Source organism: Papaver somniferum, chromosome 7 (assembly GCF_003573695.1).
Source record: "Papaver somniferum cultivar HN1 chromosome 7, ASM357369v1, whole genome shotgun sequence".
In the NCBI taxonomy this organism is placed as follows: domain Eukaryota; kingdom Viridiplantae; phylum Streptophyta; class Magnoliopsida; order Ranunculales; family Papaveraceae; genus Papaver; species Papaver somniferum.
The window spans coordinates 76,438,009-76,465,001 of NC_039364.1; the positions used below are offsets into that span (position 1 = coordinate 76,438,009).

The 26,993-nt window shown below is 38.1% G+C and overlaps 3 protein-coding genes across 10 annotated transcripts; all 3 read right to left on the reverse strand.

The window, feature by feature from the left end:
- Nucleotides 1-350: 350 nt before the first annotated feature.
- Nucleotides 351-8,554, reverse strand: LOC113297670. 7 transcript variants are annotated; one of them, XR_003333582.1, is made up of 17 exons: nucleotides 8,245-8,517; nucleotides 7,898-8,044; nucleotides 7,723-7,773; nucleotides 6,716-6,958; nucleotides 5,990-6,088; nucleotides 5,804-5,859; nucleotides 5,313-5,424; nucleotides 4,794-4,973; nucleotides 4,418-4,654; nucleotides 2,748-2,933; nucleotides 2,474-2,662; nucleotides 2,306-2,392; nucleotides 1,971-2,141; nucleotides 1,773-1,871; nucleotides 1,270-1,675; nucleotides 1,113-1,145; nucleotides 351-825 (listed from the first exon to the last, which is right to left on the reverse strand). XR_003333582.1 is itself a non-coding variant. In XM_026546227.1 (17 exons), coding segments are annotated over exons 2-17 (2,205 nt in total). In that variant the 5' UTR covers nucleotides 7,949-8,044; nucleotides 8,434-8,554; the 3' UTR covers nucleotides 351-824. The 7 variants fall into 7 exon arrangements, 6 of the variants coding, with proteins under 6 accessions (XP_026402012.1, XP_026402009.1, XP_026402011.1 ...); XM_026546227.1 differs by having other exon boundaries at nucleotides 1,270-1,685; nucleotides 6,716-6,952; nucleotides 8,434-8,554; XM_026546224.1 differs by having other exon boundaries at nucleotides 1,270-1,685; nucleotides 8,434-8,554.
- Nucleotides 8,555-17,178: 8,624 nt separating this feature from the next.
- On the reverse strand, nucleotides 17,179-19,145 carry LOC113292800. Of its 2 annotated transcripts, XM_026541657.1 has the most exons (3): nucleotides 18,360-19,145; nucleotides 18,034-18,224; nucleotides 17,179-17,478 (listed from the first exon to the last, which is right to left on the reverse strand). In XM_026541657.1, the coding sequence occupies exons 1-3, from the start codon at nucleotides 18,982-18,984 to the stop codon at nucleotides 17,332-17,334; spliced, it is 963 nt and encodes a 320-aa protein (XP_026397442.1). In that variant the 5' UTR covers nucleotides 18,985-19,145; the 3' UTR covers nucleotides 17,179-17,331. The 2 variants fall into 2 exon arrangements, with proteins under 2 accessions (XP_026397442.1, XP_026397441.1); XM_026541656.1 differs by having other exon boundaries at nucleotides 18,034-19,145.
- Nucleotides 19,146-23,642: 4,497 nt separating this feature from the next.
- Nucleotides 23,643-26,420, reverse strand: LOC113297671. The gene is made up of 7 exons (XM_026546230.1): nucleotides 26,286-26,420; nucleotides 26,075-26,164; nucleotides 25,830-25,984; nucleotides 24,596-24,716; nucleotides 24,395-24,514; nucleotides 24,223-24,293; nucleotides 23,643-24,016 (listed from the first exon to the last, which is right to left on the reverse strand). The coding sequence occupies exons 1-7, from the start codon at nucleotides 26,391-26,393 to the stop codon at nucleotides 23,764-23,766; spliced, it is 918 nt and encodes a 305-aa protein (XP_026402015.1). The 5' UTR covers nucleotides 26,394-26,420; the 3' UTR covers nucleotides 23,643-23,763.
- Nucleotides 26,421-26,993: the final 573 nt, after the last annotated feature.

Consider the following 26,993-nt stretch of genomic DNA (forward strand, 5'->3'; position numbering starts at 1 on the left):
AAAATACTATACGCTATGCTATAGCTGTGGTCCTATCTCCTGTTGGTGTCTGGTAAAGAATTGAATGGGTTTATAGAGAGCCGTTATAGAGTGTGCAAAACGGATGCACGGTATGAATCTGTCTTCCGGCTTCCTTTTGGCTGCTTTTCCCTTAAGTGAATAGAGACGCAATGATCGGAATGGGACCTCATCTCGACTTCCTAAAATAAAGGTGGTTATTTCCAAGATTTCTACAATTAAAGATCCAGTACCGCTCCAGTACCGCAGGGAAGAAGCATCTAACACATCATGATGGCAAGGAAGCCTTACAAGCAACTTTGGTAAGTGTTGAAAAGGTCTTGCACCCAATATGAACAGAAAACAAAAATCCTCCAGACTCTCGGGAATGAGCAAGCATCCTGTCATCCGGAGACTGAGTTCTCATGTATTGATATAACCTCTCATGTTCATGCATTACATGATTCACAATATGAAAGAAAAACAGTCCAAGGGAGCAGTAAACTGGGGGGGAAGACTCATTTTCAGTATATAGCTATATTCCTTTCCTTGAGCAAGTGGTATAAATTACTATTTTTATAATTTTAAAGACATAAAAAGGCACAACATAGGACCATTAATAATGCAACATTGCAACTTTGTGCATTAGTTGTTACTGCTTTTCACTTGGAAGATAAAACCCTGAGTGCCATATTGTGAGCAAAAACACGACATTGTTGGTAGAGAAACAAACCCAGCTGAAACCATAGTCGAGCAAGGAAATTTTACACTGATTATGTTTCTCCCAAAGCAAGCAGCCAACCAGTTTGTCACCATTGGACAGGAATCCTGTGGAAAACCAAACACTAGATGTGATTAATACTTAAAAGAGTAGAAGACATAATTAATAATTTTGCAATAAGTTGAAGTGCCAAGTGAAAAGATAACCCATGAATTAATAGAAGAGAAGTAGTTCAGAGGAAATAAATACGAGCACATTATTTGTCTCAAAAATGTAACAATTCACCAGCTCAAACACTGGGAATCAGTAGTCAATTTTAACCTAAATTAAAAAGGAATTCATTAGTCGCAACGAAAACACGGAAAATGAAAGTTTGAGCACCGATTGTACATACTATCTTCTAGATGATGGCATATTTACCGAGACCCTGCAGCAAGGATCACTGATGCTAATAAGTTCCACAAAGTAGTAGATACGCTAACCAAAAAGTTCATAGAAAAACACAATGGACTGCAGTAATTTACATTTTTCTGTCAAAACTATTACTCTACCTTCCCTGAAGTTTCCCGCCGAAATTTGCCTGATGTCTCCCAGTAATGTCTCCCTTGTTTTCAGAAGTGGCCAACCTTGTTCGATCATGAACTCCAACCCCACGCACATCAGATTGTACTCCATTTATTTCCAGATGGTCTTTCTGTTTACCCGAAATTTGCACATTCACAAGGCCGTGAACCATGTTAGAGCAATTATCATTAGACTTTCGATCCTTAACTACTGAAGGTTGTGAAGGCTTCTTTAGTCTGAGATTTTGTGCCATTGGGGTCACAGCAATAGAAGTGAAGGATGAGGAGTAAGATGGAGAAGCTACTGCAGCTGCAGCTGCCACTTTCGCGAGTGCTGTAGTAGCTGATATGATTTCTTGAGCTCCTTCGCGGAGGTGAATAAAGTCCCCTTCAACTACAAATAACTGAGACGCAAAGTAAGAACTCCAGATGACACGATATACTTGGAGAACAATGAGCGAGAGAGAGACATACTAAAAAGGTGAACTTACTTCAGGATGACCACGCAAGAAATCATCAAGCCTTCCGTATATTTTCTTATAATCATGCCAATGGAAAGGCACCAGCATTTTTCCAAGTCTATTAGACAGCTATGTTTTTTTTAAGAAAAAAAAGGAGGTATCAAATTGTGGGTCAGATAAATAAGATAACAAAGGTTGAAAATGGCCTATGACTATGCAAAAACTCACAGTAGAACTAATCTTAATTCGACCACCAGATCCAGCTGGAATTGCACGGACAAGGCAAACCAACAATGATCTTTCATCTAAGAGATTTGGATCTGGATGTAAGAGTCGTGGTTGTTCCACCGGCAGAGTGCAGCCTTCATGCGAATCACTGCTCACGGTATCGGTTTTCTCCTGCAGAATTCTATGGTTAGCTCATCTAATAAATAACAAGGTAACTCGTACGTAACAACCAAGAAATCAACGGGGTACGAGAAGTTAATATATCTATTTCCAAACTTTTAAAATCAAAGATAGAAAATTTCAGAGTTGAAAATATAATTGCGGGGGTTACACACCTTTGTCCCAGTGATCTGTTTAAAAGTCTCTAAAGCTAATGCATCTTGATTCTCAGAAGATTCTTCTTCTAAAAATTGTTCCGCAGGCTGGAAGGGAAGTATAAACATTACTGTCAGTTAGAGAAAGAAATATCTACCCAATAAAGCTTCCGCTCATGAAGAAAATACCTGTGCTGCTTCACTGGATTTTAGAGTATTAGGCTCTTTACTAGAACTGATTTGAGCCTCTAAACGTTCAGGATATAGCACTAGTCCATTTGACAAAAAATTAGTGTCATACTGAACGCTCGGCCTTATATTCTTCCCAGCTGGTTGATATGGGTTCTGATTTGGAACATGTGAACTCTCAGATACAACCTACGGAAGAAAACGAAATAATGACTACTCTTAAGAAACACCACCAACATTTATAACACCAAAGAAGTTTTTTTTATTATTATACCTGATGATTCTGCCAATGTTGGTGAGATACAATACTAGGGATTGGTTGACAATGTTCCAATTGAGGTTGTGGAATACCTTGTTGATGCATGACAGAAGGATGGACTGCAGTAACATGCCCATTTGGAAGGTATGCACCCATTTCGACAAGGGAGGGTAAAATAACTGATACCCCAGGTCGTTCAGTCTAATGAAGGATAAAGGAGAGACAACTGAATGAGAAATCCCATATGAGTTTTGAGAGTGAAAAAAAATCAAATCAAAACAGAATATAATAGAAGAAAATGGTTGGCCCAAAAATCGAACCCCATCTCAAGAAGTAGGTACTAATAATACTGGCAAAAAAACGTGAGAATGCACAAAAAGCCAGCAACATACTTACCAAATAATATAATATTCTTATCACTTCAGCTCTATGTTGTCTGAGGCATCGCCAAGGCGCCAAAGTGGCCTGGGATGCCAGCAAGGCGCCGCCTTTTTCAGAAGTACTTTAACTCTTTAAAAAACCCTATATCCAGCATTTAGGCTTCTAACTTACACTTAAACCCAAGGGGACGCCTTGCAGTTTGGGTCTCTTTCATTCAAATTAGGCGTTTTACTTACAAGATATCTCACATGACACTTACTGAAGTCACTACTGAAAGAAACCCATATCAGCAGCTACGTACAACAATTTTTATCTGAAGTGTGTCACATCTAACTATTTCGGTCTGGGTATATGAATATTTTGAACTCCATTCTACCGAAGGAACATATTCCAATTAAAATATACAGTCGAATTTTTTTTTACTATGTCGATCCAAGTTCTTCTCGCCAAATGTCTCTAAATTCTATGATCATAGTTTTCTCGTCATTTTGTACAATTAGATGTTACCATCTTGAAAAAGATTCCTGGTTCTTCTTTTAGCTGTGCTACTGGAAAGTTATACTCCCTCCGTTTATGGAAAGAGTTGCTATTGTTTTTTCAAATTGGCCTGTTTTTAGGCTCAAATGAAAAAGCGATAGTACCTCTTTTCTAGAAACAGAGGTAGTGTATAGTAATATAACACCAAATCTAGAGATATATCATCTCTCAGCCAGCCATTAGTAAGTCCTGGAGCCAACCTCGGTGACCAATATATATTTATAATTGATGAAAATTGGCCTCACGGGATGAGCAATGGTTTATATATTTGGAGAAGTTCCTGCTCAATCATTTGAAGCAAAGTTCCCTATATAACCCTCTCCTTATACTCTATTTGGCAACCAAGATAAACTAAAAGGATAAGATATCAAAAACACCTTTCTTTAGTCTCTTCAATCTAGAAGTCGGCACACCTGATACTACAACTAAAGGTATATCAGAGTTTGCCTAGTGATAGTTACACCAAGTAGATTTAATAAGGGAACAATATCAGTCATCTGCATGGGTTTGTCAATTTAATAGAGGTACCAGTTATCTCATACAGCAATCTCAATTCAATGCAATACAGAGCTATGCTACGCTTAATCTTATAGTGGAAACTAAAAAAGAACACGGTAATCAAACCTAAACATTAGAAACAGGGTATAGGTAAACATTTTGAGGGACTATAATCTCTTCTACTACCCCAAACAAGGCATTAGAAAGTAGAAAAGTTTACCTCAATTCACATAAAAGTAATATCTAAGAATGTGAACCCTCAATCTTACCTTACTCAATGCATTGTTTGTTTCACCATTCATCAAGACTTCGGAGTTACCACTTACACCAGCAGCATTCACATTAAATTGGTTTCCCTTATCCTCTCCCTGCACAGATGCATCTTTAGATTGTGCATGACCTACACGTGATTCACTGACGGATGTACCACTCCTTTCTCTTGCCTCGGTCAGCTCCAACTTAAGTTGTCGAATGGTTTGCAAATGATGCATCTCAACATCCGCAAACTAGCATCATCAACATAAACAAATTGGAAACTAAAACTAGTAATCCGGCAAAATATAAGGATACTACAGTTCATACATATAAATAATGTCAAAGGTGTGAATGAAGATTTCAACAACAAAAAGTAACACACTATCCAACCTGTCTTTGACAGCCAACCCAAAACTGGTTGAACTCGTCTGTCCTTTCTCTTAACTCAGCTTGTAGCGAGTGGTTGGCTGTTGATTGTAAAGCATCCATTTCTTGTGCACGTTGAATCCATGTTTGGGCATCTCTCAGCTGTTCATCTTTGTAGGCAATGGCTTCTTGTGCTACCCGATGCTGCAGGACATATAGATGTTAGGAAAACTAAAGAAACTTTGTCAAGCTGGATAACACGATATTAACTGCAACATTTCTTCTGGAAATACATGCACACACTAAGATGTAGAGTGACATTCATGTGCTTCAAGTTTTTTTATTTCTTTTTAATGAAGCTTTTTTATAAATTAGCAACAAATAGAAAACGATGCACATAACAGCTTAGTAATAACTTAGAAAGATTACATCATGTTTCTTGGTCAAATATCGTATTTGTCACATGAACTTCTAAGATAACGATATAGATTTAATATTATCGAAATGACAAGAAAGCATAGAGATAAAATTAATAATCAGAACCTGTTCTTCCATTTCACGAATCTGCCTTTCTTTCTCTTGACTATATTCTTTAAGATCGTGAATTTGTTTCAGATTTTGGGCTCTTTCAGCTTCTGAGTTGTCAAGTTCTCTTCTGCAAACAACATACACATTCTAAATCATTATCATAAATAACCTCGTCCCCAATTTATGTCAGGTTGGAGGTGGTAAATGAGAGGGTTTTGCTTGTGTAGATACTCCAACTGCAGTCCCACTCTTTGAAGTCTTTACCATCAGTTCTTTCTTAAAAATCATTCTCACTTATTTAAGACTTTATCGCAAACCAAATTGCAGTCTGGTTTACATGCACTAAATTCTACATGGATGATACCTACTTCATAGTCAGACAAGGATACATGGGTAGGAGGTTAAAAGGTATATAATGAGCTTGATATAAGTGGCCGGTGAACAACAATAGAGCTGAGACTACATTCATAACAAGTAACAGACAAGGTTTCTCAAAAACAACACACCGGAAGCTAGCCAACTCTTTGTTTTGCTTTCTAAGAAGATCCTCCTTCGCCCATGCCTGAAAAGATGGAATTAACTTTTTCGTTATTTTGTAATCTACAGGGTATCAATAACATGAAAGAGAAAAGTGAAGTTGCTCAACAGAACAAAGTCAATATAAAACTAAATGCAGAGGATGCACAACCTACCGCTTCATTATCTATAGTGATAGCACGAAGCTCTCTATCTTTCTCTTCCATTTGTAATTCCATCTCGTGTATGATGCTTTCCCTTTCTTCCAGCTGCTCCTACACAGATAAATAAAATAAAATAGAAGTCATCATATGACACTCAAACATTGTCTTTGTTCTTTCAATGAAACAAAACAATTGTGGTGATGATCCACTACATGCAGTAAACCTCAATAAGAGATGAAGAACCAAGAGAATTCGAACAGGAAACTGATCTATTTGTGCAAGACTCTAAGGTTGCTGCTGCAGAACATGCACCTTTGTGCTATTGCAACGTGAAAAAACATTAGATACTATAAAAATATACCAGCAGAAATATCTTGCCCCATGTTGTACAAGTCTGAACAATGATAAGTTATTCTGCCGTAATTGTCATCTTTTATAATTTGCATTGTGACAGGATCCAAGTTTGTGGTTCACTAACTTCAATATATTAGGGAGTGAAGCAGGCTCTTACACTCACTTTTTAGACAGTAATGTTAAACCATTTCTGTTTTAAGTTCAGAGTTTACATTACTCTGGCTAGCTGATTCCAGTTTGGGTTTCATGTGAACCGTGATAACCAAATTAGAATACTCCTATTTAAAAGAAATTCATCAATCACTAGCTAACTTTTCGTACACCAATTACAAAGCTTGGAAGAAAACCTCTTTAAATATATACCGTCGAGGATAGAGACCAAACCTTTAGTTCCGCATATGCATTCACGTGTTCCTTCATCTGAACATCAAAGCTGTTTTTCATTTCAACAATAGCAGATCTAGCCATTATCTGAGCTCGAAGCTCAACCTCCATATTATGCAGATCCTCTCTTTGTCTATACACACTATGAATTCTTTGTTGTAACATCTCATTGTCAAGTCCTCCCCCATCATCTATCGTAATAGAACAGTAATCCCCATGATTTGGCTGAGTTCCATGCTGAACCTTTTTCATTATACACATCAAACTTAAATACAGAAACTACAACTTTTTTACTTTTTTTTTTTTGACTTAAAAAGGGCAAATTTTATAAAAGAGAACTTAGTATCACCAAAGTAGTGACACAAGGAAACAAAAGTTACATGGATGTATGCATCACTGTTAGAGCAAGAGCTATGGGATAGAGTGGTTTAGCACTCTATCCCTTTCAAAACGAACGAGGGACTAGGTGATAGACTACAAATCCCACTATGCTATAGAGAAGGTGACACACTATCCGGCAAATTATGTGCCGTATACAAAAAAACAAGCACGAGATAATGAGTTGATAAAGAGTTAAACGGGGCCTACTGCTGTACGGGGTTTGAAGTTTGAACGAACAACAAATAAGACTGACTTTTCCGAACAAAACTAAACCACATTACCCTAGTTTGCTTTTAAACGGACAATAATGTGCCGTATCATTTCTTATCATTTCTTATATATGCAGTGAACGGTTAACTGTCCCCCGTATTATCTCTCATTCATTCAAACGGCTGACTAATAGCCGTATAGTGGGGACTTCCGACTACTCTTTCATTTGAACGAGTTCATGATTGAGTTTGGGGTGAAAGGGGGTTTCCCTCTACCCATAGTAGCCTCAAATTTGATCAAATTCTCTAAAGTCGTTCATTTTGTTTGAGTCTCTCAACCCCATAGCCCTTGCTCTTACATAACTAAGTAGACAAATCAAACTACAACTTTTTTACTCTCCAAAAATAAAGCTTTACCTCATATACGGTTCTCTCATCAGACTGCCCAAACTTCATTCTATTCACTTCCTGCCAATCAAATTACTTCATTTGTTAAAATTGCTAACAAGCAAACAAACAAAAAACCAAAAGAAAAAGAAAAAAAGCAACCCTAGCTTAATAAAAGGAAATGGGAATCATTAGTAGTACATACCTCATTAGTGTTGTTTCGAACCCCTACATGGTTCGAAACATTACCCTCCATCGTATCAAAAGCTGCTAAAACCCTAACTCTCTCTTTCCTTTTTGAGCAACCAGCTTATAAATAAATAGACATTGATAGGTCTACTTGTCTAATTTCCTGCAAATCAAAACCTTAGTATTATTTGGCCAAAAAATTTAACAAAACCAAAATGGGAAAAAGAAAACCCTTCACTGAAAGCGAAAACAAAGAAAGAAAAAAAAAAGAACAGCTCGAGCAAACCCATACATAGATAGTCAGCTCAAGAAGTTGAAAATGAAACCAAAATGAAAAAAAAAAAAAAAAATTGGATGATTTACCAGAAAAAGGATGAATCTTTTTTCTTCTAGAGACTACAGAGAGAGATGGGAAAGGTCAAAAAAGAAAAGGCGGAGGGATTCTAGAGAGAGAAATTGGATCTGGTTTAATTAGACTCCCGCCATTTAATAGTAAAAAGACTTCTGTGTGGATTGGGAGATTTGGATTCTAGAGAGAGAACGAAACCTTACCCCTCCATCCCTTCCGGTTGAAGGCTGTCTCAAGGCATACCCAATTTTTTGGAAGCATACAAAGTTTATTCTAACTGGTGTAAGTTGATGAGAGGTGTTTTCTAAGGCTAGTTGAATTAGTTAGAGAACTTTGATTATTTTTTTTATTTGCTCCCTCCGTTCCTTTTTAATAGGCTGGTTTTCATAAATAAATGTTTCAAAAAAATAGACCGGTTTCCTAATTGGGAAAGTCAAATGTTACTTTAATTTTTCGGGACCACTTTTCTCTTAAGTTCTTTTGATGACAAGTGTCATGTGAACTATTTCACTTCACTTCTTTTACTAACAAGTGTCATGCAGACCATTTCACTTCACTTCATTTATTGACAAGTGTCATGAGGGCCACTTTCAACGATTAGTTTTCTTAATTTCCTTAAATTTCTCTAAAAACAAAACCAGCCTATTAAAAAGAAACGGAGGGAATATCTTTTTATTTATTTTTCTATGTTAAGATATTATTTTTATTAATTTTATTTTAAAAAGAATTTATGAAAAGTGCCACAGAGGGCTTTTATTAGAAAAGCAAATCAAGTCAAATAATTACAAAGAGGGAGTTGGCAGCCGAGCAACAAGCTGGGCACCAACACCTTTCTGAACAGTAATACTAATTATATGGAAAAGGGAGCCTCCAACTTTGGAATTAATATTCTGACTCGCGAGACAGTTCTTCAACCTTCTCAGAAGCGCACGGGAATCCTCACCTAGTTCACCAAACGTTGAAAAAGTTAGAACACCAAACGCGTAACCGTGTGTGGAACACATGTCTTGATATTTATTACGTTTGTGTGTAACGGCAGCTGAAATAACGTGTCCAAGTGAGAAGTTGGTGGTTCTAGTACTTGTGAAAGGTGAGACACCTGTGACGTCAAAGCACACATCCCAACCGTTCTCCCAGTTGTAAATGAGTAGGTCTGCAGGTCTCAAGGCATGAGCATCATCGGACAAGATGCCACCAGGGGAAGATATTATTATTATTATTATTATAAATTATTTTTTTAGGATAGATATTATTACATGAAACTAGTTGGAAGCCTAACAAGCTAAGCTCCAACGACATACTATTACATTAATTGAACGGGTTGCTGCGCTAACCTACCAGCGAGCCCCATGGGTAACCTAGCCAAGGGAGCCGAAACGGCGGGAGGGGGCTGAGATTGTGTCACAAGGGGGGAAAACTAACACTACCTTCCATGTTAATTCCTGCAATATTACGCCATTGGGGACTCGAACCTGGGACCTCCTGGAGAGCATTAAACTTTGGAAAACGGGGATGACCAGCTGAGCTAGGGGCCCGTTTTGACAAAAGAATCGAATACAAGGTACAATATCGATAGAGATGCCACAGTGGCTTAAATTGAGAAGGACAAAAACACAAATTACAATTACAAAGATTTGGCTAGGAGACGTGCAACAAATTGCGCCCCAATGCCTTTTTATTATTATTATTATTTATTATTTCTTTAAATAAGATTATTTCTCTTTATTGGATGGATATTATTACATGAAACTAGTTGGAAGCCTAACAAGCTAAGCTCCAACGACATACTATTACATTAATTGAACAGGTTGTTGTGCTAATGACATACTATTACATTATTATTATTATTTTTTATAATGTTTTGGACTACCTTTTCTTCTCGTTTTCGTCGAAACTTCTTCTTTCTTTCTCGTTTTTTTTTCTCGTCGAATCCATCAATTTTCAGATCAACTGTACTTCTTCTTCGTAGATTCACTTAGGGGTTTTAAAGAATCGAATTTCTCAGTTTATTGAGTGTGGGTTAGTTGAATCAAAGAGTTGATTAGGGTTTGCTTTGATTAGGGTTTGCTTTAATTGAAAGTGGTGTTTCTGTGTTAGGGGGGTTTCTCTGTTGAGATTGATAGTTGTGTGATTTTGAAGGTGAATTCGTGACGGGTTTTGTGGTTTAGTTGCAAGGGAATCAAATAGCTCTCCATCCTCAGAGTAGGGATTTGAGTTCTTGTTGTTTTTCCAGCATCAGTTTTTGGAAATTTGAAGTGAAGTCTTCCCTGCAGATTCTATTAGGGGTTTCAGAGTGTGAGGATTCAATTATTTATTCTGTAAATCTTCTTTGCAGATTCAATTAAGGGTTTTGAAGTCTGGTTTCTCCCAGGTTAAAGAGGGGTATTTCTTTGGTAGTAGCCAGAGCTAATTGGTGTTTTGAAGCTTCCGTTTGGTGTTCTGTTACTCTTCTTTGTTGGTTCAATCAGGGGTTTGAAGCCTTGATTTTCTCAGTTTGAAGAGGGGATTTTTCATTGGTTGAAGCAAGAGTTTCAGTGGGTAGAGATTTCTTAAGGAGTTTAACTACCACCTGAGTTATGTAAGTGGTTTCTTTAACCTGGTTTTTCTTTGTTTGTAAGTGTTGTTATGATTTCTTAAGGAATTTAACCACCACCTGGTTCTGTAAGTGGTTTCTTCACTCTGGGTGTTTTTTTTATCACAGATTTTGCTCTGGGTGTTTATTATCACAGATTTTCATAGACGTGTTAGTAAAAATCAAATTTGAGCTTTGATTTTTTTTTGTGTGAAAGTGGTTGTTGATACAGCAGTACGGGTGTGCGGGTTCAAGTTTCAGGGTTAGCACATTATAGTAATTGGTTTGGATTTATGCTTTGTGAATGTTTCAACATAATTAGAAGTGTTGAAACTCCAATTGCTCACTTCTGTTCTTTGAGAAAGGTTTAGTTAAGCAGTTTCTTTGAGTATTTAGTGTGTGGGGAGTTTCCCGTAGAAATTTGAAGGTTTTGTTGCAGTAAGTGGGTTTTCTCAGTGGGAAGGTATTCTTTGAGCAGATTTGGAAGTTTTCCTGTGAAGGTTTGTTGTTTTTGTCGTAATTAGTGGGTCAATGAATGACATTTTAAGTTTTCGATTGGGGTTTGCCTAATTTGAATCCTTAATCTCCCATTCCTTAACTTCTAGTTGGCCCTGATTCTTTGTTTTGTAACTGTGAAGATTTGAGAGTTTGTGAAGGTTATACTGTTGAATTAGTCTGAGTGTGTTTTGTCTGAAGGAGGTGTTTCAGTGCATATCAGAGTTTCTTGTATTTCAAGATCAATGCCTACAACTCGATCTACAACCTCATACACTCCGAGAATTCAACACATAGATGAAGATGAAGTCGTGGATTTTACATCTTGTTCGTCGCCATTGCCTCAGACTTCATCCACCTCATCTCATAATGGTAAGGTTCCTTGTATCTTGAGTACTAACAAACCAACCATGACCAATGGAGGACGTATTCAGTGTCCTTTCAAAAAATTTGATGGGTGTTCTAATGGGACTGGTGGTAATGGATACAGCAAGTCGGGTTTTTACAGGCATTTGCGTGATAGACATCTACCAAATACAGAGTGTAAACATGCTTGCAGCGAGAGAATCAGATCTAGCAGAATAGTTTATGAAGCTTGGGAACGAACACTAAATCAGTTACAGATGTGGTTGTGTGCGCCATGTATGCATATACAGGCTTGGAAGAAATCCTGTGCGTCTCATGTAGGTGATGTCACTGTTGGACCACTTACTGGTAATTCTGTGGAATTTCTCATTCATGGAATTGTCAAACCTCTTGAAACCCCTGACACAATTCCATCAGTTGTGCGAGATGACGTCACAGATGTTGTCCTCAACTTAGAATTACTAAATCTTGTTTATCAGAAGCGGTTCACGACCATTGCTAGCATCCCCCCACCATGCAGGCTTCATTTTTCAAGGACTTTAAAGATCGCGTTGGATAAGGTATTATCTAATCCTACAGATTTAGCATCATGGTTACAGCTTTTACTATTGCCAATATGCACCTTAAATCTTTACATGCCTAAGAACTCAAGGGAAGAGAGGGCTGGAATTAGAAAGAAGCTTCAGATGGATAGTATCCACCAAGCTTTGGTTCAGTGGAAGGAAAGTGGTGGGTGTGTTCATCTCATTGAACAACTTTTGGCTGAATCCGAGAAGAGTCAGCAAGTCTGTAAATCAAACAAGAAGAAGAAGTCTAACCTTAATGTGCAAGCATGTAAGAAGAAATTGAGTCAAGGACGTTACACTGCAGCTGTGAAGGTCTTATCCTCCGATGGTATATCTCTGGACAATGCAGACACTCTACAAGAGTTAATCCAGGATCACCCAAATCCTCCACCACCATCTATCCCCCCTGAACCAGTTGAAGCTGCTGCTTTGTATGTTGATTCTAAAGCTGTCCTTGATGCCTTGAAGAGTTTTCCTAAAGGCACGACATGTGGCAGAGATGTGCTTAGGGCTCAGCATCTCTTAGATGCTTTGAGTGTTGCGGCTACTGCTGTGAGTGATGAGCTTTTAGCATCCATTACGGGGGTAGTGAATTTATGGTTGGATGGACAATGTCCATCTGCTTTAGGGGAGTACATTGCGAGTGCTCCCTTAACTCCTCTTCTCAAGCCTGGAGGTGGGCTACGACCAATTTCTGTTGGTACAATTTGGCGAAGATTATGTTCGAAGCTAGCTGCTAAATCAGTTTGTAAGGATCCTTCTTTATATCTATGGGATCCTCAGTTCGGGGTTGGGGTTCCTGTGGAGCAGAAGGTATTCTTCACGCTACTTACAGGATTTTAGAGATGAAAGGTACACAAAATACTATGTCCATGCTTCTAATTGACTTCTCTAATGCTTTTAATATGGTTGATCGAACCAAGTTAATTCAGGAATTTATACTTAGATGCCCTAGTATCTCCAGATGGGTGGATTTTTGTTATGCATCTCCAGCAAGACTTTATTATAATGAGGTTGTACTTTCATCTACTTGTGGGGTCCAACAAGGGGATCCGTTGGGTCCTCTATTATTTTCCTTGGTTCTTCACCCTCTAGTGAACATGATTTCAGGACAGTGCAAACTGGATTTTCATGCATGATACCTTGATGATGGTACCATTGCTGGTGATAGTATGGAAGTAGCTAAAGCGCTGTCGATAATTCAGGCTGAAGGCAGTAGCCGTGGGATACATCTTAATGTTCGCAAGACAGAGTTATTTTGGCCCTGCGTTGATCCTAGAAGTCAAGCTGACGGAGTCTTTCCAGCTAACATTAGTAGACCTACTCGTGGTGTTAAGCTGTTGGGAGGGCCGGTGAGTTGTAATCTGCAGTTTTGCAGTGACCTTGTGAAGCATAAAATTGATAAAACTTTACAGCTCATGGAGTCTGTAAAGCAATTACATGACCCGCAGAGTGAGTTATTACTATTACGTAGTTGCGCAGGTGTTTCAAAGCTGTATTTCAATCTGAGAACTACCCAACCTGAGGCTGTTCAACAAATTATTTCTTGTTATGATCGTCCCTTGATACAGTTTCTGCACCATATTGTTACAGGAGATGGTGCATGGTTTGGGCTCCAGAAACAACGTATTTCTACGCTGCCAATGAAGGATGGGGGTTTGGGAGTTCACACGATGGAAGATACGAGTAAATACTGCTTTCTTGCTTCTTGTTATCAAACAAGAAACCTGCATGATATCATCCTTAATCTTCCACCGGAATCTGAGCTAAGCCTTTGCTTTCAGCGTGCCTTGTCACTGTTCATGCAGGTATGTGAGCTGTCTTCTTTCAATATCAACACTATTGCCACACGTCCTATGAAATATTTGTCAATACAGTATTTTGAGGTTGTTAAGAAAGATATGCCTTCCAAATTTGTTATGTCAGAACGTGATACTATAATTTGGCAAAGCAATAGGCTTGATCACGCTCAGGATTACCTCAAAGCTATACCAATATGTGGGCTTAATCAGACACTTGGACCTCGTCAATTCAGGGCAGTTGTTAGTTATAGACTTGGAATACCTATGTTTAATAATATTGATGTTTGTGCTTGTTGTAAGAGGAAAATGGATGTTTATGGTGATCATGCTCTTCATTGTGCAAGTGAGGTGGGCGTAAAGTTTAGACATGATTTTGTTAGGGATATTGTTTCGGATATATTTTACAAGGCTGGAGTTCCAACTAGAAAAGAGGTCAATCTTTGGCTCTCATCAGATGATGGTAAGGATTTGAAATCGACCGACATTCTTGTATGTAATTGGGTTAACGGGAAAGATTTTTGTTTTGATGTTACGGGTGTTTCACCTTTTTTCGGTATTCATGGTCGAACTTTCGTTCCGGGTGTCGCCATTTCTAATGTTATTTCACGCAAGAGGGCGAAATATTTGGATAAGGTATCTAATCATGGGTTTGGTTTTGGCGTTCTTGTTTTCTCCACTTTAGGCGAACTTAGTGAAGACATGGTGTTTCTTTTGAAGAGGTTGAGAAATTGTATAGCTAATTATGATCTCAATTACAAAATAGGTAATTCTTTTTTTAATAGATTAGGTATTTCAATTCAAAAAGGTGTAGGGGCTCAACTTGTTGCTAGGTAGCCATCTATCGACATTGTACCTTGTGTTTGATTCTTTTATTATTATTATTATTATTATTATTATTATTATCATTATTATTATTATTATTATTATGAGGAGCTAATCTTTTTTTTAATTATAAACACCACCTCAGAGGGCTTAAAAAGAAAAACAAAGTAATTACACAGGGTTAGCTAGGAGTCTAGTAACAATCTGTGCACCCACGCCTTTTTGAATAATAATACCTAAACGATGAAAAAGAGAACTACCTAGTTTTCTATTAACATCATAACTAACCATGCAAGTTTTCAACCTCTTCACAAAGAGAATAATGTCTTCACCATGTTCTCCCATAGTCAAGAACGTTAAAACTTTAAAACCATAACCAAGAGATGAACACTTGTCCGCGTATTTGTTATTCTTACGTGTGATAGCAGCCGATATAGCGTACCCCGGAGTGAAGCTTCGATTACCACCTTTGGTGAAGGGAGAAACCCCGATAATATCAAAGCAGACATCTTGGCCATTCTCCCAGTTGTATACCATAATATCAGCCGGCCTTAGAGATGAACACTTGTCCGCGTATTATTATTATTAATAATATTTATTATTATAAAAACCGAAAAGTATTTACACATGGTTTGCTAGGAGTCTAGCAACAATCTGCGCTCCCACGCCTTTTTGAATAACAATACCTAACCTATGAAAGAGAGAACCACCAATCTTATAGTTGGAATCATAACTAACTAAGCAATTCCTTAGATGTTTCAGAAAATAAATAGTGTCGACTCCGAGTTCACCTAATGTAGAGAAAGCCAAAACACCAAAAATGTACCCATGAGTCACACATTTGTCGAGATATTTAGTGCATTTACGAGTGACATCCGCAGAAATAGCATGTTCGGGTATAAAATTGCAAGTACTAGCACTTGTGAAGGGAGACGCACCCGTGACATCGAAGCATATATCCTTCCCATCTTCCCAACTATACACAAGAATATCAGCTGGTTTCAAGCCATTTTCAGTATCCGACAAAAAACCCAATTATTAATGTTTTCCTTATTATTATTGTGATTGTGATTATATTATTATTATTATATGGAAAATAATACTAATACACATCGATAGAAGGTATCCGAGCGACAAGCTGGGCATCAACGCATTTTTGAATAATAATACCTAATCTATGGAAAAGATAACCTCCGATTTTGCAATTTGCATCTTGGCTGGCGAGTCAATTCTTCAACCTTTTTAAAAAAAAAACACATGTTTCTTCGTGTAATTCGTCTAAGGTTGTGAAAGCTAGAACACCAAACTCATAACCATGTGTTGAACACTTGTCCAAATATTCATTACGCTTGTGAGTAATGGCCATAGAAATAGCACAACCTCGAGTGAAGTCGCTAGTCTGGGAAGTTGTGAAGGGAGAAACCCCGGTAACATCAAAACACACATCACGACCATTTATCCAATTGTATACAAGTATGTCTGGGGGTTTCATAGACGTGGCATTCTCGGATAAAAAGGCCATAGGCACCTCCTTGCGAGCAACAACCCCTGCCTTATAACAAATGTCTGCTAAAGCATCCCTTACCAAGTCAAGCTGGGTAGACTAGCAACTTCGATATGTATTACTATTATAAAAAAAATAAAATAATACTAATACACATCGATAGAAGGTAGCCGAGCGACAAGCTGGGCACCAGCACCTTTTTGAATAATAATACCTAATCTATGGAAAAGAGAACCTCCGATTTTGCAATTTGCATCTTGGCTGGCGAGACAATTCTTCAACCTCTTTAAAAAAAGCACATGTGTCTTCGCCTAGTTCGCCTAGGGTTGTGAAATCTAGAATGCCAAACTCATAACCATGTGTCGAACACATGTCCAAATATTTATTACGCTTGTGAGTAATGGCCATAGAAATAGCACGACCTGGAGTGAAGTTGCTAGACTGGGCAGTTGCAAAGGGAGAAACCCCGGTAAAATCAAAACACGCATCACGACCGTTTATCCAATTGTGTACAAGTATGTCTGGGGGTTTCATAGCCGTGACATTCTCGGATAAAAAGGCCATGGGCACCTACTTGTGAGCAGCAACACCTGCCTTATAACAAATGTCTGCTAAAGCATTCCTTACCAAGTCATGCCTTATTATTATTATTATTATTATTTATTTTATTTAGAAGAAGAAAGAACAACTTGTAATAAACGAGTATTTACAAGTGGTTAGTTGGCAGCCTAGCGACAATCTGGGCTCCAACTCCTTTTTTTTATTATTATTATGAAGGCAATATATTAATCAAACAAAGGAAATTTACAAAGAGTTGGTGGGTAGCCTAGCAACAAGCTGGGCGCCGACACCCTTTTGAATAATAATGTCTAACCTATGGAATAGTGAACTAATAATTCTATGGTTAGCATCATGACTAGACATACAGTTGCTTAACCTCTTCAAAAATACAATAAAATCCTCACTCAACTCTCCTAATGTAGTGAATGCCAAGAAACCAAACCCATGTCCATTAGCTGAGCATGTGTCCAAATATTTGTTGTTCTTGCGCGTGACAGCAGATGTAATAGCTTGCCCAGCAGTAAAAATGTGAGTTCTAGCACTCGTGAAAGGCGAGACACCTGTAATATCAAAACAAACATCTTTACAGCCTTCCCAGTTATACACTAAAATGTCAGCGGGTTTCAAGTCATTAGTGTCGTTCGATAGGAAGCCTAGTGAAACTTCTTTTCTGGCAGCAACCCCTGCTTTATAGCATATGTCTGCAGTAGCGTCTCGAACCATGTCATGCCTAAATTTTACACCCACTTCCTTGGCACAATGTAGGGCGTGATCACCGTAGATATCCATAGGTCGTTGGCATATCAAACACAAGTTGTCTTCAACAAACAATGACATGGCAAGTCTATACTGCAAAACAGACCTGAATTGCCTAGGCCCAACATCTTGGTGCAGACCATGAATAGGAATAGCTTTCAAAAATTCCATAGCATGCTCTTTTCTGTTACACAGCCAAATGAGTGATTCACGTTCGCTCAAAGTAAAACTAGAGGCTAAATATTCCTTGACAACACCAAAGTAAATTACCGCCAAAGACTTCATGAACTGGGGGGGGGGGGGGGTGTGTCATTGATGTTAAACTCAGAAATAGATAACCCACAAACTTGTGTAAATACCTGAAGAGCGTGTTCAAAGCTGCGGCTTAACTCAGCTGAAGGAGAGATCTTCAAGATGGTGTGTTGCAATTGTTGGGTTTGAGCAGTAGATGCCAAATTACAGTAGGTGCCTATATCAACCATCGTGTATACTCCCAAGCCTCCATCCTTGATCGGCAAAGTGACTAAGCGCTGCTGGACAAGACCTAAACCTGCACCATCACCAACTATGATATGTCTCAAATATTGAAATAAGTGTTCATCAAAACGGGAAGTTACAGCATGAATTTCCAAAGGACTTGTTGTCCTGAGAGTGAAATAGAGTCTAGAGACGCCGGTGCAATTACGCATGAGTAAAAGTTCACACTGAGGGTCTTGCAATTTCTTGATCTTTTGCATCATCTGAATGGTTTTATCAACCCTGTTGAGAACCATGTTGCTACAAAATTGCGCATCAAGGCTGACAGGACCTCCTAGCAGCTTTACTCCAGTTGAAGCTTTACCAATATTTGCAGGAAAGAGACCATCTTCGCTGCACCTGGGATCTGGTGAGGGCCAGAAGAGTTCAGTTTTCGACAAGTTCAGATATAAGCCCCTCTTAGGTCCTTTATTTTGTATGATCTTCAAGGCCTTCTCCACCTCAAGCGTATCATCTGCAAGTGTACCATCATCAAGGTACCAGGAATTAAATTCCAAGGTACATTGTGAAGCAATTTGAGAAATAAGGGGGTGCAATGCAAGCACAAACAATAGGGGGACAAGTGGGTCACCCTGCTGGACACCTTTAGCTGATGAAAGAACTACATCGTTGTAGTACAATCTAGAAGGTGAAGAATAACAAAACTCGACCCATTTTGCAATGCTTGGGAAGTGAGTTCTAACCTCCCGAATCAAAGTATATCTGTCAACAAGATTGAAAGAATTCGAAAAATCTATGAGCATCATGGTCTGTGTGTTGCAGTCACCCTTCATCTCCAACAATCTGTTAGCCGCGTGTAAAATGGCTTCACCACCACATGGAATACCAACACCAAATTGGTGATTACCCAGATATGAAGTGACCTTATTTCATACTGAGGTAACAGCCATCTTAGAGCATAATCTTCTCCAGATTATGCCAACAACGATTGGCCTAACACACCACCTGGTTTTAGCAACGGAATCAAAGGCGCACTAGCCACGTACTCGCCTAGAATTGGAGGACAAGCACCAGATTAACCACACAAGTAATCGAATCAAGTAGTTCGTCTGCAACAATTGCAACGTTAATTTGGTGCTCTTAAGCCATCTCTACCGCATGACGTGCCTGTGGGAAAGCTTTTTAAAGCAGACAAAACTGATTTAGCATCCACAGATAAAGGAGGTGATGAAATATCCTTAACGGGTATGTGCGGAGAAGGTCCATCAGGATGTTTCTGCTGAATGTCCAACAGTGTGTCTGGATTGGGCGGTGCTATATAATTTGAATTAAGGACTCTGATAGCAGCAGAGTAATGGCCATAACTAAGCTTCTTTCTGCACGCTTCTAGTTTAGTATTCTCCTTTTTCGTCTTGCTGTATTGTTGTAGTTTGATGTTATGCTTACATAGGTCGAGCAACTTCTCAGCCATAATGAAACATGCATTGGGTTCTTTCCATTGTTGCAGGGCTTGATTAATTGCAGCAGTTTGCAATTTCTTCCTCATACCAGAACGCTCTTCCGAAGAACATTTAGGCACATAAAGATTTAAAGTGCAAGATGGTAGCAAGAGGAGTTGTAGCCAAACATCTAAGTCATTGGGTTGTGATATAACTTTGTCTAAAGCAATTTTTAAGTTCTTGAAAACCTTAAACGACATTGAGAAGGAATACTCACAACGGTGGTGATTTGTTTTTGAAAGACCATATTGAGCATTTCCACATTAAGACCCCCTACATCTTCATCAACCCCTGTAGAAGCAGATACATTGTTTGCAGAGTTAACATGAAGAGTAGATTGAGGCCGCATAGTGTCGTCTATAAGAAAATCTGCACCACTACCATTAAATAGTCCTGCAATGACAAACCCAGTGAGATGATTTCTGCAGGGATTCTTCCAGGCATAAGTATGCAAACAATTAATGCATAACCAAGATTGCAGATCAGACAAGGTTCTCTCCCACACATCAAAACAATCCAGATTATTGCGAATTCTCTCCCTACATATATCTTTGGCAATTGCAGTAGGAAAGTGCCTATCTTTTATGTGCCTAAGGATTGCACTCCTTGCATATCCTCTACCCCCAACACCACTGATACAACCATCAAAAATTTTAAAGGGACAAGGGACCTTGTCATTATGAGATGATGAAGTGGTTGCGAACTGAGACGGTGAAGACGAGCCCAAAGGAGAATCTAAAGATGCATCATTGCTGCACTGCTGATACTCATTAGCATTTTGACTAACACAAACATTGTGTCTGACTATTCCTAGTAACCCTTGGCATAGTAACTCAGAGAAACTAACAACAGTAATAGCAACCGCTACCTCAGAAACTCAACAAGATTGCGATAAAATCAATAGAAATCGCAAATCAAACACAATGAGAGAACCAGAAGATAATTAGGACTCAAAGAATGTGAAAATAAAAGTTCAAATTAGGTAAACAATCCCAATTCAACCCTTAAAATACCATTCAATGAAACGCTAATTAAACAACCGAGATAAACAGGACAATGCCTCAAACCAAGAACCCAAAAGCAAACTTCAAACACAAAGCACTGTTCTTCACTATGACGAACAAAAAAAAACCCTATTACTGCTTCAACACACACGCACAACTCTTGAATAAACCTTTTACTACAGCCAACCATACACACAAGGAAACATTAAACCCCTGTTCAAACACACTCAGAAGAAAACAGCTTCAACAACAAGCAACAACCCCTATGCAGAGTCCTAAATACAACACTCTACACCCCTGATCCTGGTTCCTCAAACCCACACAAATTAAAAACCACAGCCAGAAACAACCACAGAACCCCCTACTTTCAATCCTCCAAACTAAAATAAGAAGAATGATTCGCTTAAATTGAAATAACACCAGTAATAACAAGCCCCATCCCCAACAACATCTGCAAGCCTAACCTTCCAAAACCCTAATTATCTATATTCACCCCTGAGGATTGAGAATTAGAAAAATTAAGCCTCTCCTTTGCAATCAAACCACGAAACCCACCATTAATGGAAGACTACCATTATAATAATGGAAGACTACCATCAAGGGCATTTATTAACAAATAATAGTTTTGCATGGGAATGGATAGGAGCCGAGCAACAAGTTGTGCTCCAACACCTTTCTGAATAGCAATTCCTATCCTATGGAAAAGAGAACCGCCTACTTTAAAATTTGCATCATAGCTAGCTAAACAGTTCTTCAGACGCTTCAAAAAGGCAATCATGTCATCTCCTAATTCACCGAATGTTGAGAAGGCTAAAGCGCCAAAATCGTACCCACTAGCTGTACATTTGTCGAAGTATTTTTTGTATTTACGCGTGACTGCAGTAGAAATAGTCTTTTTCGGTGTGAAATTTTGAGCTTCATATCCAGTGAAAGGCGAAACACTCATGACGTCAAAGCAAGTATCTTTCCCATCTCCCTAATTGTAAACAAGAATGTCAGTTGGGCGCAAAGGTGAATTGTTGTATGACATGAATCCTAGCGGAACTTCCTTCCTAGTCGCGACTCCAACTTTATAGCAAATGTCAGAAAGTACATCTCTCACTAAGTCATGCCGAAACTTAAAACCGATGTCTTTTGCGTAATGGAGGGCATAGTCACCAAAGATGTCCATGCATCTGTTACAACTTGAACATACATAATCATTATGAAAAGGGGATACCAAGCCTATATTGTAATATGGCTCTGAAGTGACGAGGTCAAGCACCTTGGTTGAGCCCAACAATAGGTATTGCTTTTAAATAATCTTGTGCATGTTCCACTCTGTTGCTCTGCCAAAGGATTGAGTCGCGTGTTGAAAGAGTGAATTTTGTAGGTAACTCTCTCTTAACAACATCGAAGTAACGAGCTGCCAATGATTTCATGGATGGGGGCAGCAGCACTGGTGTTGAAGTCGTAGGGAGATAAACCACAAATGTTCACATATCTATCACAGACAAACTGAAAATGATGGCTTGGATCAGACACATCTATAGATTGGAGAATTGTATGTTGTAAGCTTTGTGTCTGAATACAGGATGCTAAGTAGCAATACTGGCTCGTATCCGCCATCGTATCCACACCTAAACCACCATCCTTAATTTTATTTTATTTTTTAACTTCTATTAGGAAAAAAAATATATGATTCTTTTTAATATTGTTTTTGGTTTTTCGTTATTAACTTTTTTAGTTTTTTTTTCTTTTCATTTTAATTTTTATTTTAGTTTTTTTTTTTAAAAAAAATCTTCCCTTCTCGTTTCGGCCTTCTCTACTTGAACCGAACTTAAGTTCGGTTGTTTTATTTTTTCGCTCGGGTCAGCCAAACCTAATTGAGTTTGCCAGTTAAAGAATAAAGTTCGGCTGATAACTTATTTTCTGAACCTAAATTTTTTAAAAAAATATACCTAGGTTCGGCTGATAACTTGTCAGCCGAACCTAGGTCTAGGTTTTGTAAAAGAAAATTTTTAAAAAAATCAAAAAACTAAAAAAAAAGTATTATAAAAAAATATATAAATAAAAAATAATTATAAAAATATAAACATAAAGATATTACTGTAATAACTGAAATATGGTAGATAAGGGGTTATTGATTTTACTACCTAGTGGCTCTATTTTGTCTTTATTAAATATGCCTCAAAAAAATTGAGTATGCCACAAAACAACCTTCTTCCGGTTAAGTGATGTTTTGTTTGTTTTGTCCTACCGAAGAGATGTTTTGTTTGTTTTGTTTCTGTCGTACAAGTGAAAACTTAATTGTGGTAAGCTTGGAAGCCGAAATTCCTAAGGTGGGATTATGGGTCTACCGATTGGGTGGAATTACAATTCCCTCATTATGTTTGGTTGTCCAAATTTATTGGATTCACGTTTTCATCAGGATTTATAATTCTACCAAATTTTCCGTTTTGAATACCATCTCTCTGTCTAAAATTAACTGGTTAACTTAAGAGAGGTTTGTGGACTCGTGTCTTTTAGGACATTCTCTTTCTAGAGAGTCTATGAACACTACGTGGAATTTAAGATAAGAAAATCTTATGAATTTTAGGGATTTTTACTCGGCTACCAAACACACGAGAAATTTACATGATTCCCAATATTTATAATCACATGTGATTATATCTCTCTCAGAATTGTGAATTATGCAACCAAACACACCGTTGTTTTTTGCATTTGAACTTTGTTGTTTTTTGTTTGAATAATTCTTAGTCTACCTGGATAAAATCACGGGCATATCATGTGTGAGAGGGGTGGCGGGACCCACTTCCATCATTCCCCATCCAAATGATAGTCGTTACCTATTGATGAATCAACTGAAACATACCAATGACAGTCTTTCTTAGCTAAAACCAGCTCCTTTGGTATGACTTTGACATGATACGTGAACTCCTCCAGCAGCCATTAAATGAACTGTATCTATAAAAACAAGATAGCTAATCGAGCAAAGAAAACAAAAGGTAGAAAGAAAAGAAAGAGAGTAAGCTCATCTGACCGAAGGTCTGACAATGATCTCTGATCCACTGCACAATCTCCTGATTAAATACAATTTTACATGACACATAATATTTCAGAATCTGGATTATGAATCATTTATCGGGTTTTCATCATCTTCTTCTGGGTTGACAAAGAACTCAATATAAGCAATTCGACTAGGTTGTGGATAACCAGCAGAGTCAATGTGTGTGTGTTGAATGGATGATCTTGACACTGAAACCAAGTGTTGGACTTTCAACATTCCACCTCTCCCAATTGTTAGTTTGCTTCCTCTGTTTTCTCTTATGACACTAGTAGGAATGTTCGAAGTTGTTGCCTTAAGAAACTTGTACTTATACCTGCATGTAGGAAAAGAAAAAACAACTTCAGATCTAACAGTGAAGCAAAAGACTCCCAATCTCCCTCCCACATTTTCTCTACCACACAGATATTTCTGGCGCATGTTCTGCTTTTCATTGAAAACAGAGAATCTCTTTACAAAACTCTTGTGTGCAGAGAACTATAAAACAACCATCTTTCTCTCTCTAATATAATGGGTGATTACCTGTAAGAGGTACGTCGATCGCATTGAAATGCCATCAATAAATCAGTGTTTGCGTAGTACATGAAGTCTATCTGTCAAAAGAAAACAAGCATGCTTGATACTGCAATGAGGCTTAAATCCTAGGAACCAATTACTGTTTGGGAGAAGTAAAAAAAAAGAATGGGAAATTTACCTGCAAGTCCCCATGGCCTTCACCTCTAAACGTTACACAGGGTGGGTCGGGTACTAGAGTTATTTGGATACTTGCACCAGGCCACTCAAGATCATCGACAGCCTCCCTTAAAGCTGCAGACTAAGAATTCATGACCAGTGAGGTGAGATATAAAGCGTATGTCATCAGGAGTAATATATTTAGAAGGAAAAACATGAATACCTTAACAGTAAAACTCAAGGGTGTACTTCCTGCTGGCTCAAAATTATGATCCCATGAAATGGTTTCTGGGATTCTGGTCCTCAATTCCGCGTAGATACAAGCATCAGGTGAGTCAATTGACCTGGATTTATATGGATAACTACCATTACTACAAATATACATAAGTTACAGCTACAAAGTTAAGAAAAGGGAAAAAGGAGTTCAACCACGAATTATGACCTACAAAAACTAGTCAGAGATGGTCATGGACTAGACAAGAACCTATATATTGATAATTTGATATCAATCAAAGAGCTAAATAAGCTACCTTAAAACAAGGTTAAATCATATAGGGGCTGTGGTGCTGCCAAATAGCTCCATTTTCAAATTTATTATTGTATAAGGCCATAGCCCTTTAAGAAACCAGGCCGTTAGGGCATATGTGGGTGATGGTGGGAAATGCTGATGGATATTGGCAAGGTCGGGGTGGTAAGTACTCGACTGAGTTTCAGTTCTCTGTTTTCCCAAGAATCTATCTCAAGATAACCGGACGAAGAAAGTGACAAGCAGTGGTGTGAGCATGGGGTTATTCTTCAAGAAATAAGCGGAAGGTTGGTCGATCTTCTTCTGCATTCCAAGTTTCTCAGAGATATTCCAAGTTTCTCTGAGATAAAATGAAGTTTTGGTATATAAAGTGGATAACAGATACACCATGGTGCCACATATTTTGATGTGATTTCTGGGCCTAAAAAAGAGATTGCCAGGGTAAACAATTGCGAGACAGATTCTTATGAACAATAAAATGAGTGGGAAGACGATTGGCAAGGTGACTTGTCAACCAAATCCAAAGGGGATGAGCTGGATATAAGTAGTGCGAGGTTGAAGGATATAAAAACTTCCTAGACTCGGTTCAGTAGTCAATAACGCAACTTTTCTAGGTTAGGTGGCATCAAGGTATATGAGCATTTCCTATGAGTCTTCCATTCAGATATAAGATCTCAAAAAATTGTAAGAGACATTTTCAATGTTGATCGAAAACGAAAATAAGTCAAGATAAAAATAACTAAAAAAAGAACGGGCAGGTAAAATGCATGAAAATATCTATCTACTAAAATACTTTCCTATTAAGATACTTGTGATCAGAATTATGAATTGAGTCTTAGGAGAATTGAAAGCTATCTACTTGATTGCAAGGCTAAAATGCATTCCAGTTCACCAACATATAAGTAATGAAAAGAGAAAACTAAAAACGTACTTGAAAAGAAGCTGCATATCAGAACCAGGGTACCGAATTTCGATTGTATTTAACTGCCCGGGTAAAGAGAATGTGTTCAGACAATCAACAAATAAACCCAAACCCACTCCAAATCTAGGGCGTCCTTCAGCTTTGTAATCATAACTTAGGAATAGCTACAACATCAAATCGAACTTCAGTAATTTGATATTTCATTGGAATTTAAGAATCTGAATTTGAATGAAATGAATCCGTAATAATAATACCTCACGTTTCAGATATACTTTAGCTTGAATACAACCAGAATCTTCAACAATCAACACAATACCATGTTCGGATAATTCAAGAACTGCGTCCTAGAAAAAAATGAATAAAAAGAAAGAAATTATTAGATGATTCTCCTAGAAACAAAACCCTAGAAATGGGAAAACAAAGAATTGGGGAAGAACCCTAGAGTCAGAAACTCTTTCACTAAACCTGATGACGTTTCCATCTAACAGAAGATAAGGCATCAACCATCCCCTGAACGTTATCGATCTGACAGACCAGATCAGGGAAATCCGGTTCTACCTCAGAAGAACTCATATCTTCTTTTCCCGCCAAAATAATCCACAGTTGGGTACAGTGCCCCTCTTGTTAATGCGAGATTATGATTTTATACTATGAATTTATTTATTTTGGAGGGTGGCTGGGTCCTATAGGGGGCATCCGATTCATCTCCGATTTACATTTACACGTTCCCTCCTATCCAAAAACCTTGGGTGCATCGTGCACGAGTACTCCTGTTTTAGTTCGGAACAAGAAACTTATTACAGGGGTCCAAGAAAAGAGTTTTGAGGACTCCTAATGATTCAAATATCCTACAACAAAACTAGTCATAAAACACCAAGGTCTTATGGAGCAAAAAATCCAGCCATATTATCTTTAATAAATAAAAATCATTTGACTAAAAAGTGGCACAAAAATCCCACTTCAAATTATAATGAGTAAATTTAGTTTTTTTTTATTTTATAAAAATCCAAACATACCCTTTATACATTTTCTTCTTTCTTTCTTTCTTCCGTCTCCTTCTCCCCACCGCCAGCAGCAACAAATCTCCACGAACACCAGCAGCAACACCTCCGTCACCACAAGCAGCAACACCTACGTCACCACCAGCATCAATTTCGTCTTCAAAATTTGATT

What these genes read in the sequence shown, in the direction of transcription:
- LOC113297670 (XM_026546224.1), bottom strand. Translation starts at nt 7,948, where the DNA reads ATGGAGGGTAATGTTTCGAACCATGTAGGGGTTCGAAACAACACTAAT. An exon ending in AAAGAGTTGGCTAGCTTCCG is followed by an intron (nt 5,425 to 5,803) that starts GTGTGTTGTTTT and finishes TGTTGTTTGCAG; the next exon opens with AAGAGAACTTGACAACTCAG. An exon ending in TTCGTGAAATGGAAGAACAG is followed by an intron (nt 4,974 to 5,312) that starts GTTCTGATTATT and finishes TATGTCCTGCAG; the next exon opens with CATCGGGTAGCACAAGAAGC.
- LOC113292800 (XM_026541656.1), bottom strand. Translation starts at nt 18,984, where the DNA reads ATGAAGGGTGACTGCAACACACAGACCATGATGCTCATAGATTTTTCG. An exon ending in GCTTTGAACACGCTCTTCAG is followed by an intron (nt 17,479 to 18,033) that starts GTATTTACACAA and finishes TTGATATTACAG; the next exon opens with GTGTCTCGCCTTTCACGAGT.
- LOC113297671 (XM_026546230.1), bottom strand. Translation starts at nt 26,393, where the DNA reads ATGAGTTCTTCTGAGGTAGAACCGGATTTCCCTGATCTGGTCTGTCAG. An exon ending in AAGTATATCTGAAACGTGAG is followed by an intron (nt 25,985 to 26,074) that starts GTATTATTATTA and finishes TTGATGTTGTAG; the next exon opens with CTATTCCTAAGTTATGATTA. An exon ending in CCTTGAGTTTTACTGTTAAG is followed by an intron (nt 24,515 to 24,595) that starts GTATTCATGTTT and finishes ATGAATTCTTAG; the next exon opens with TCTGCAGCTTTAAGGGAGGC.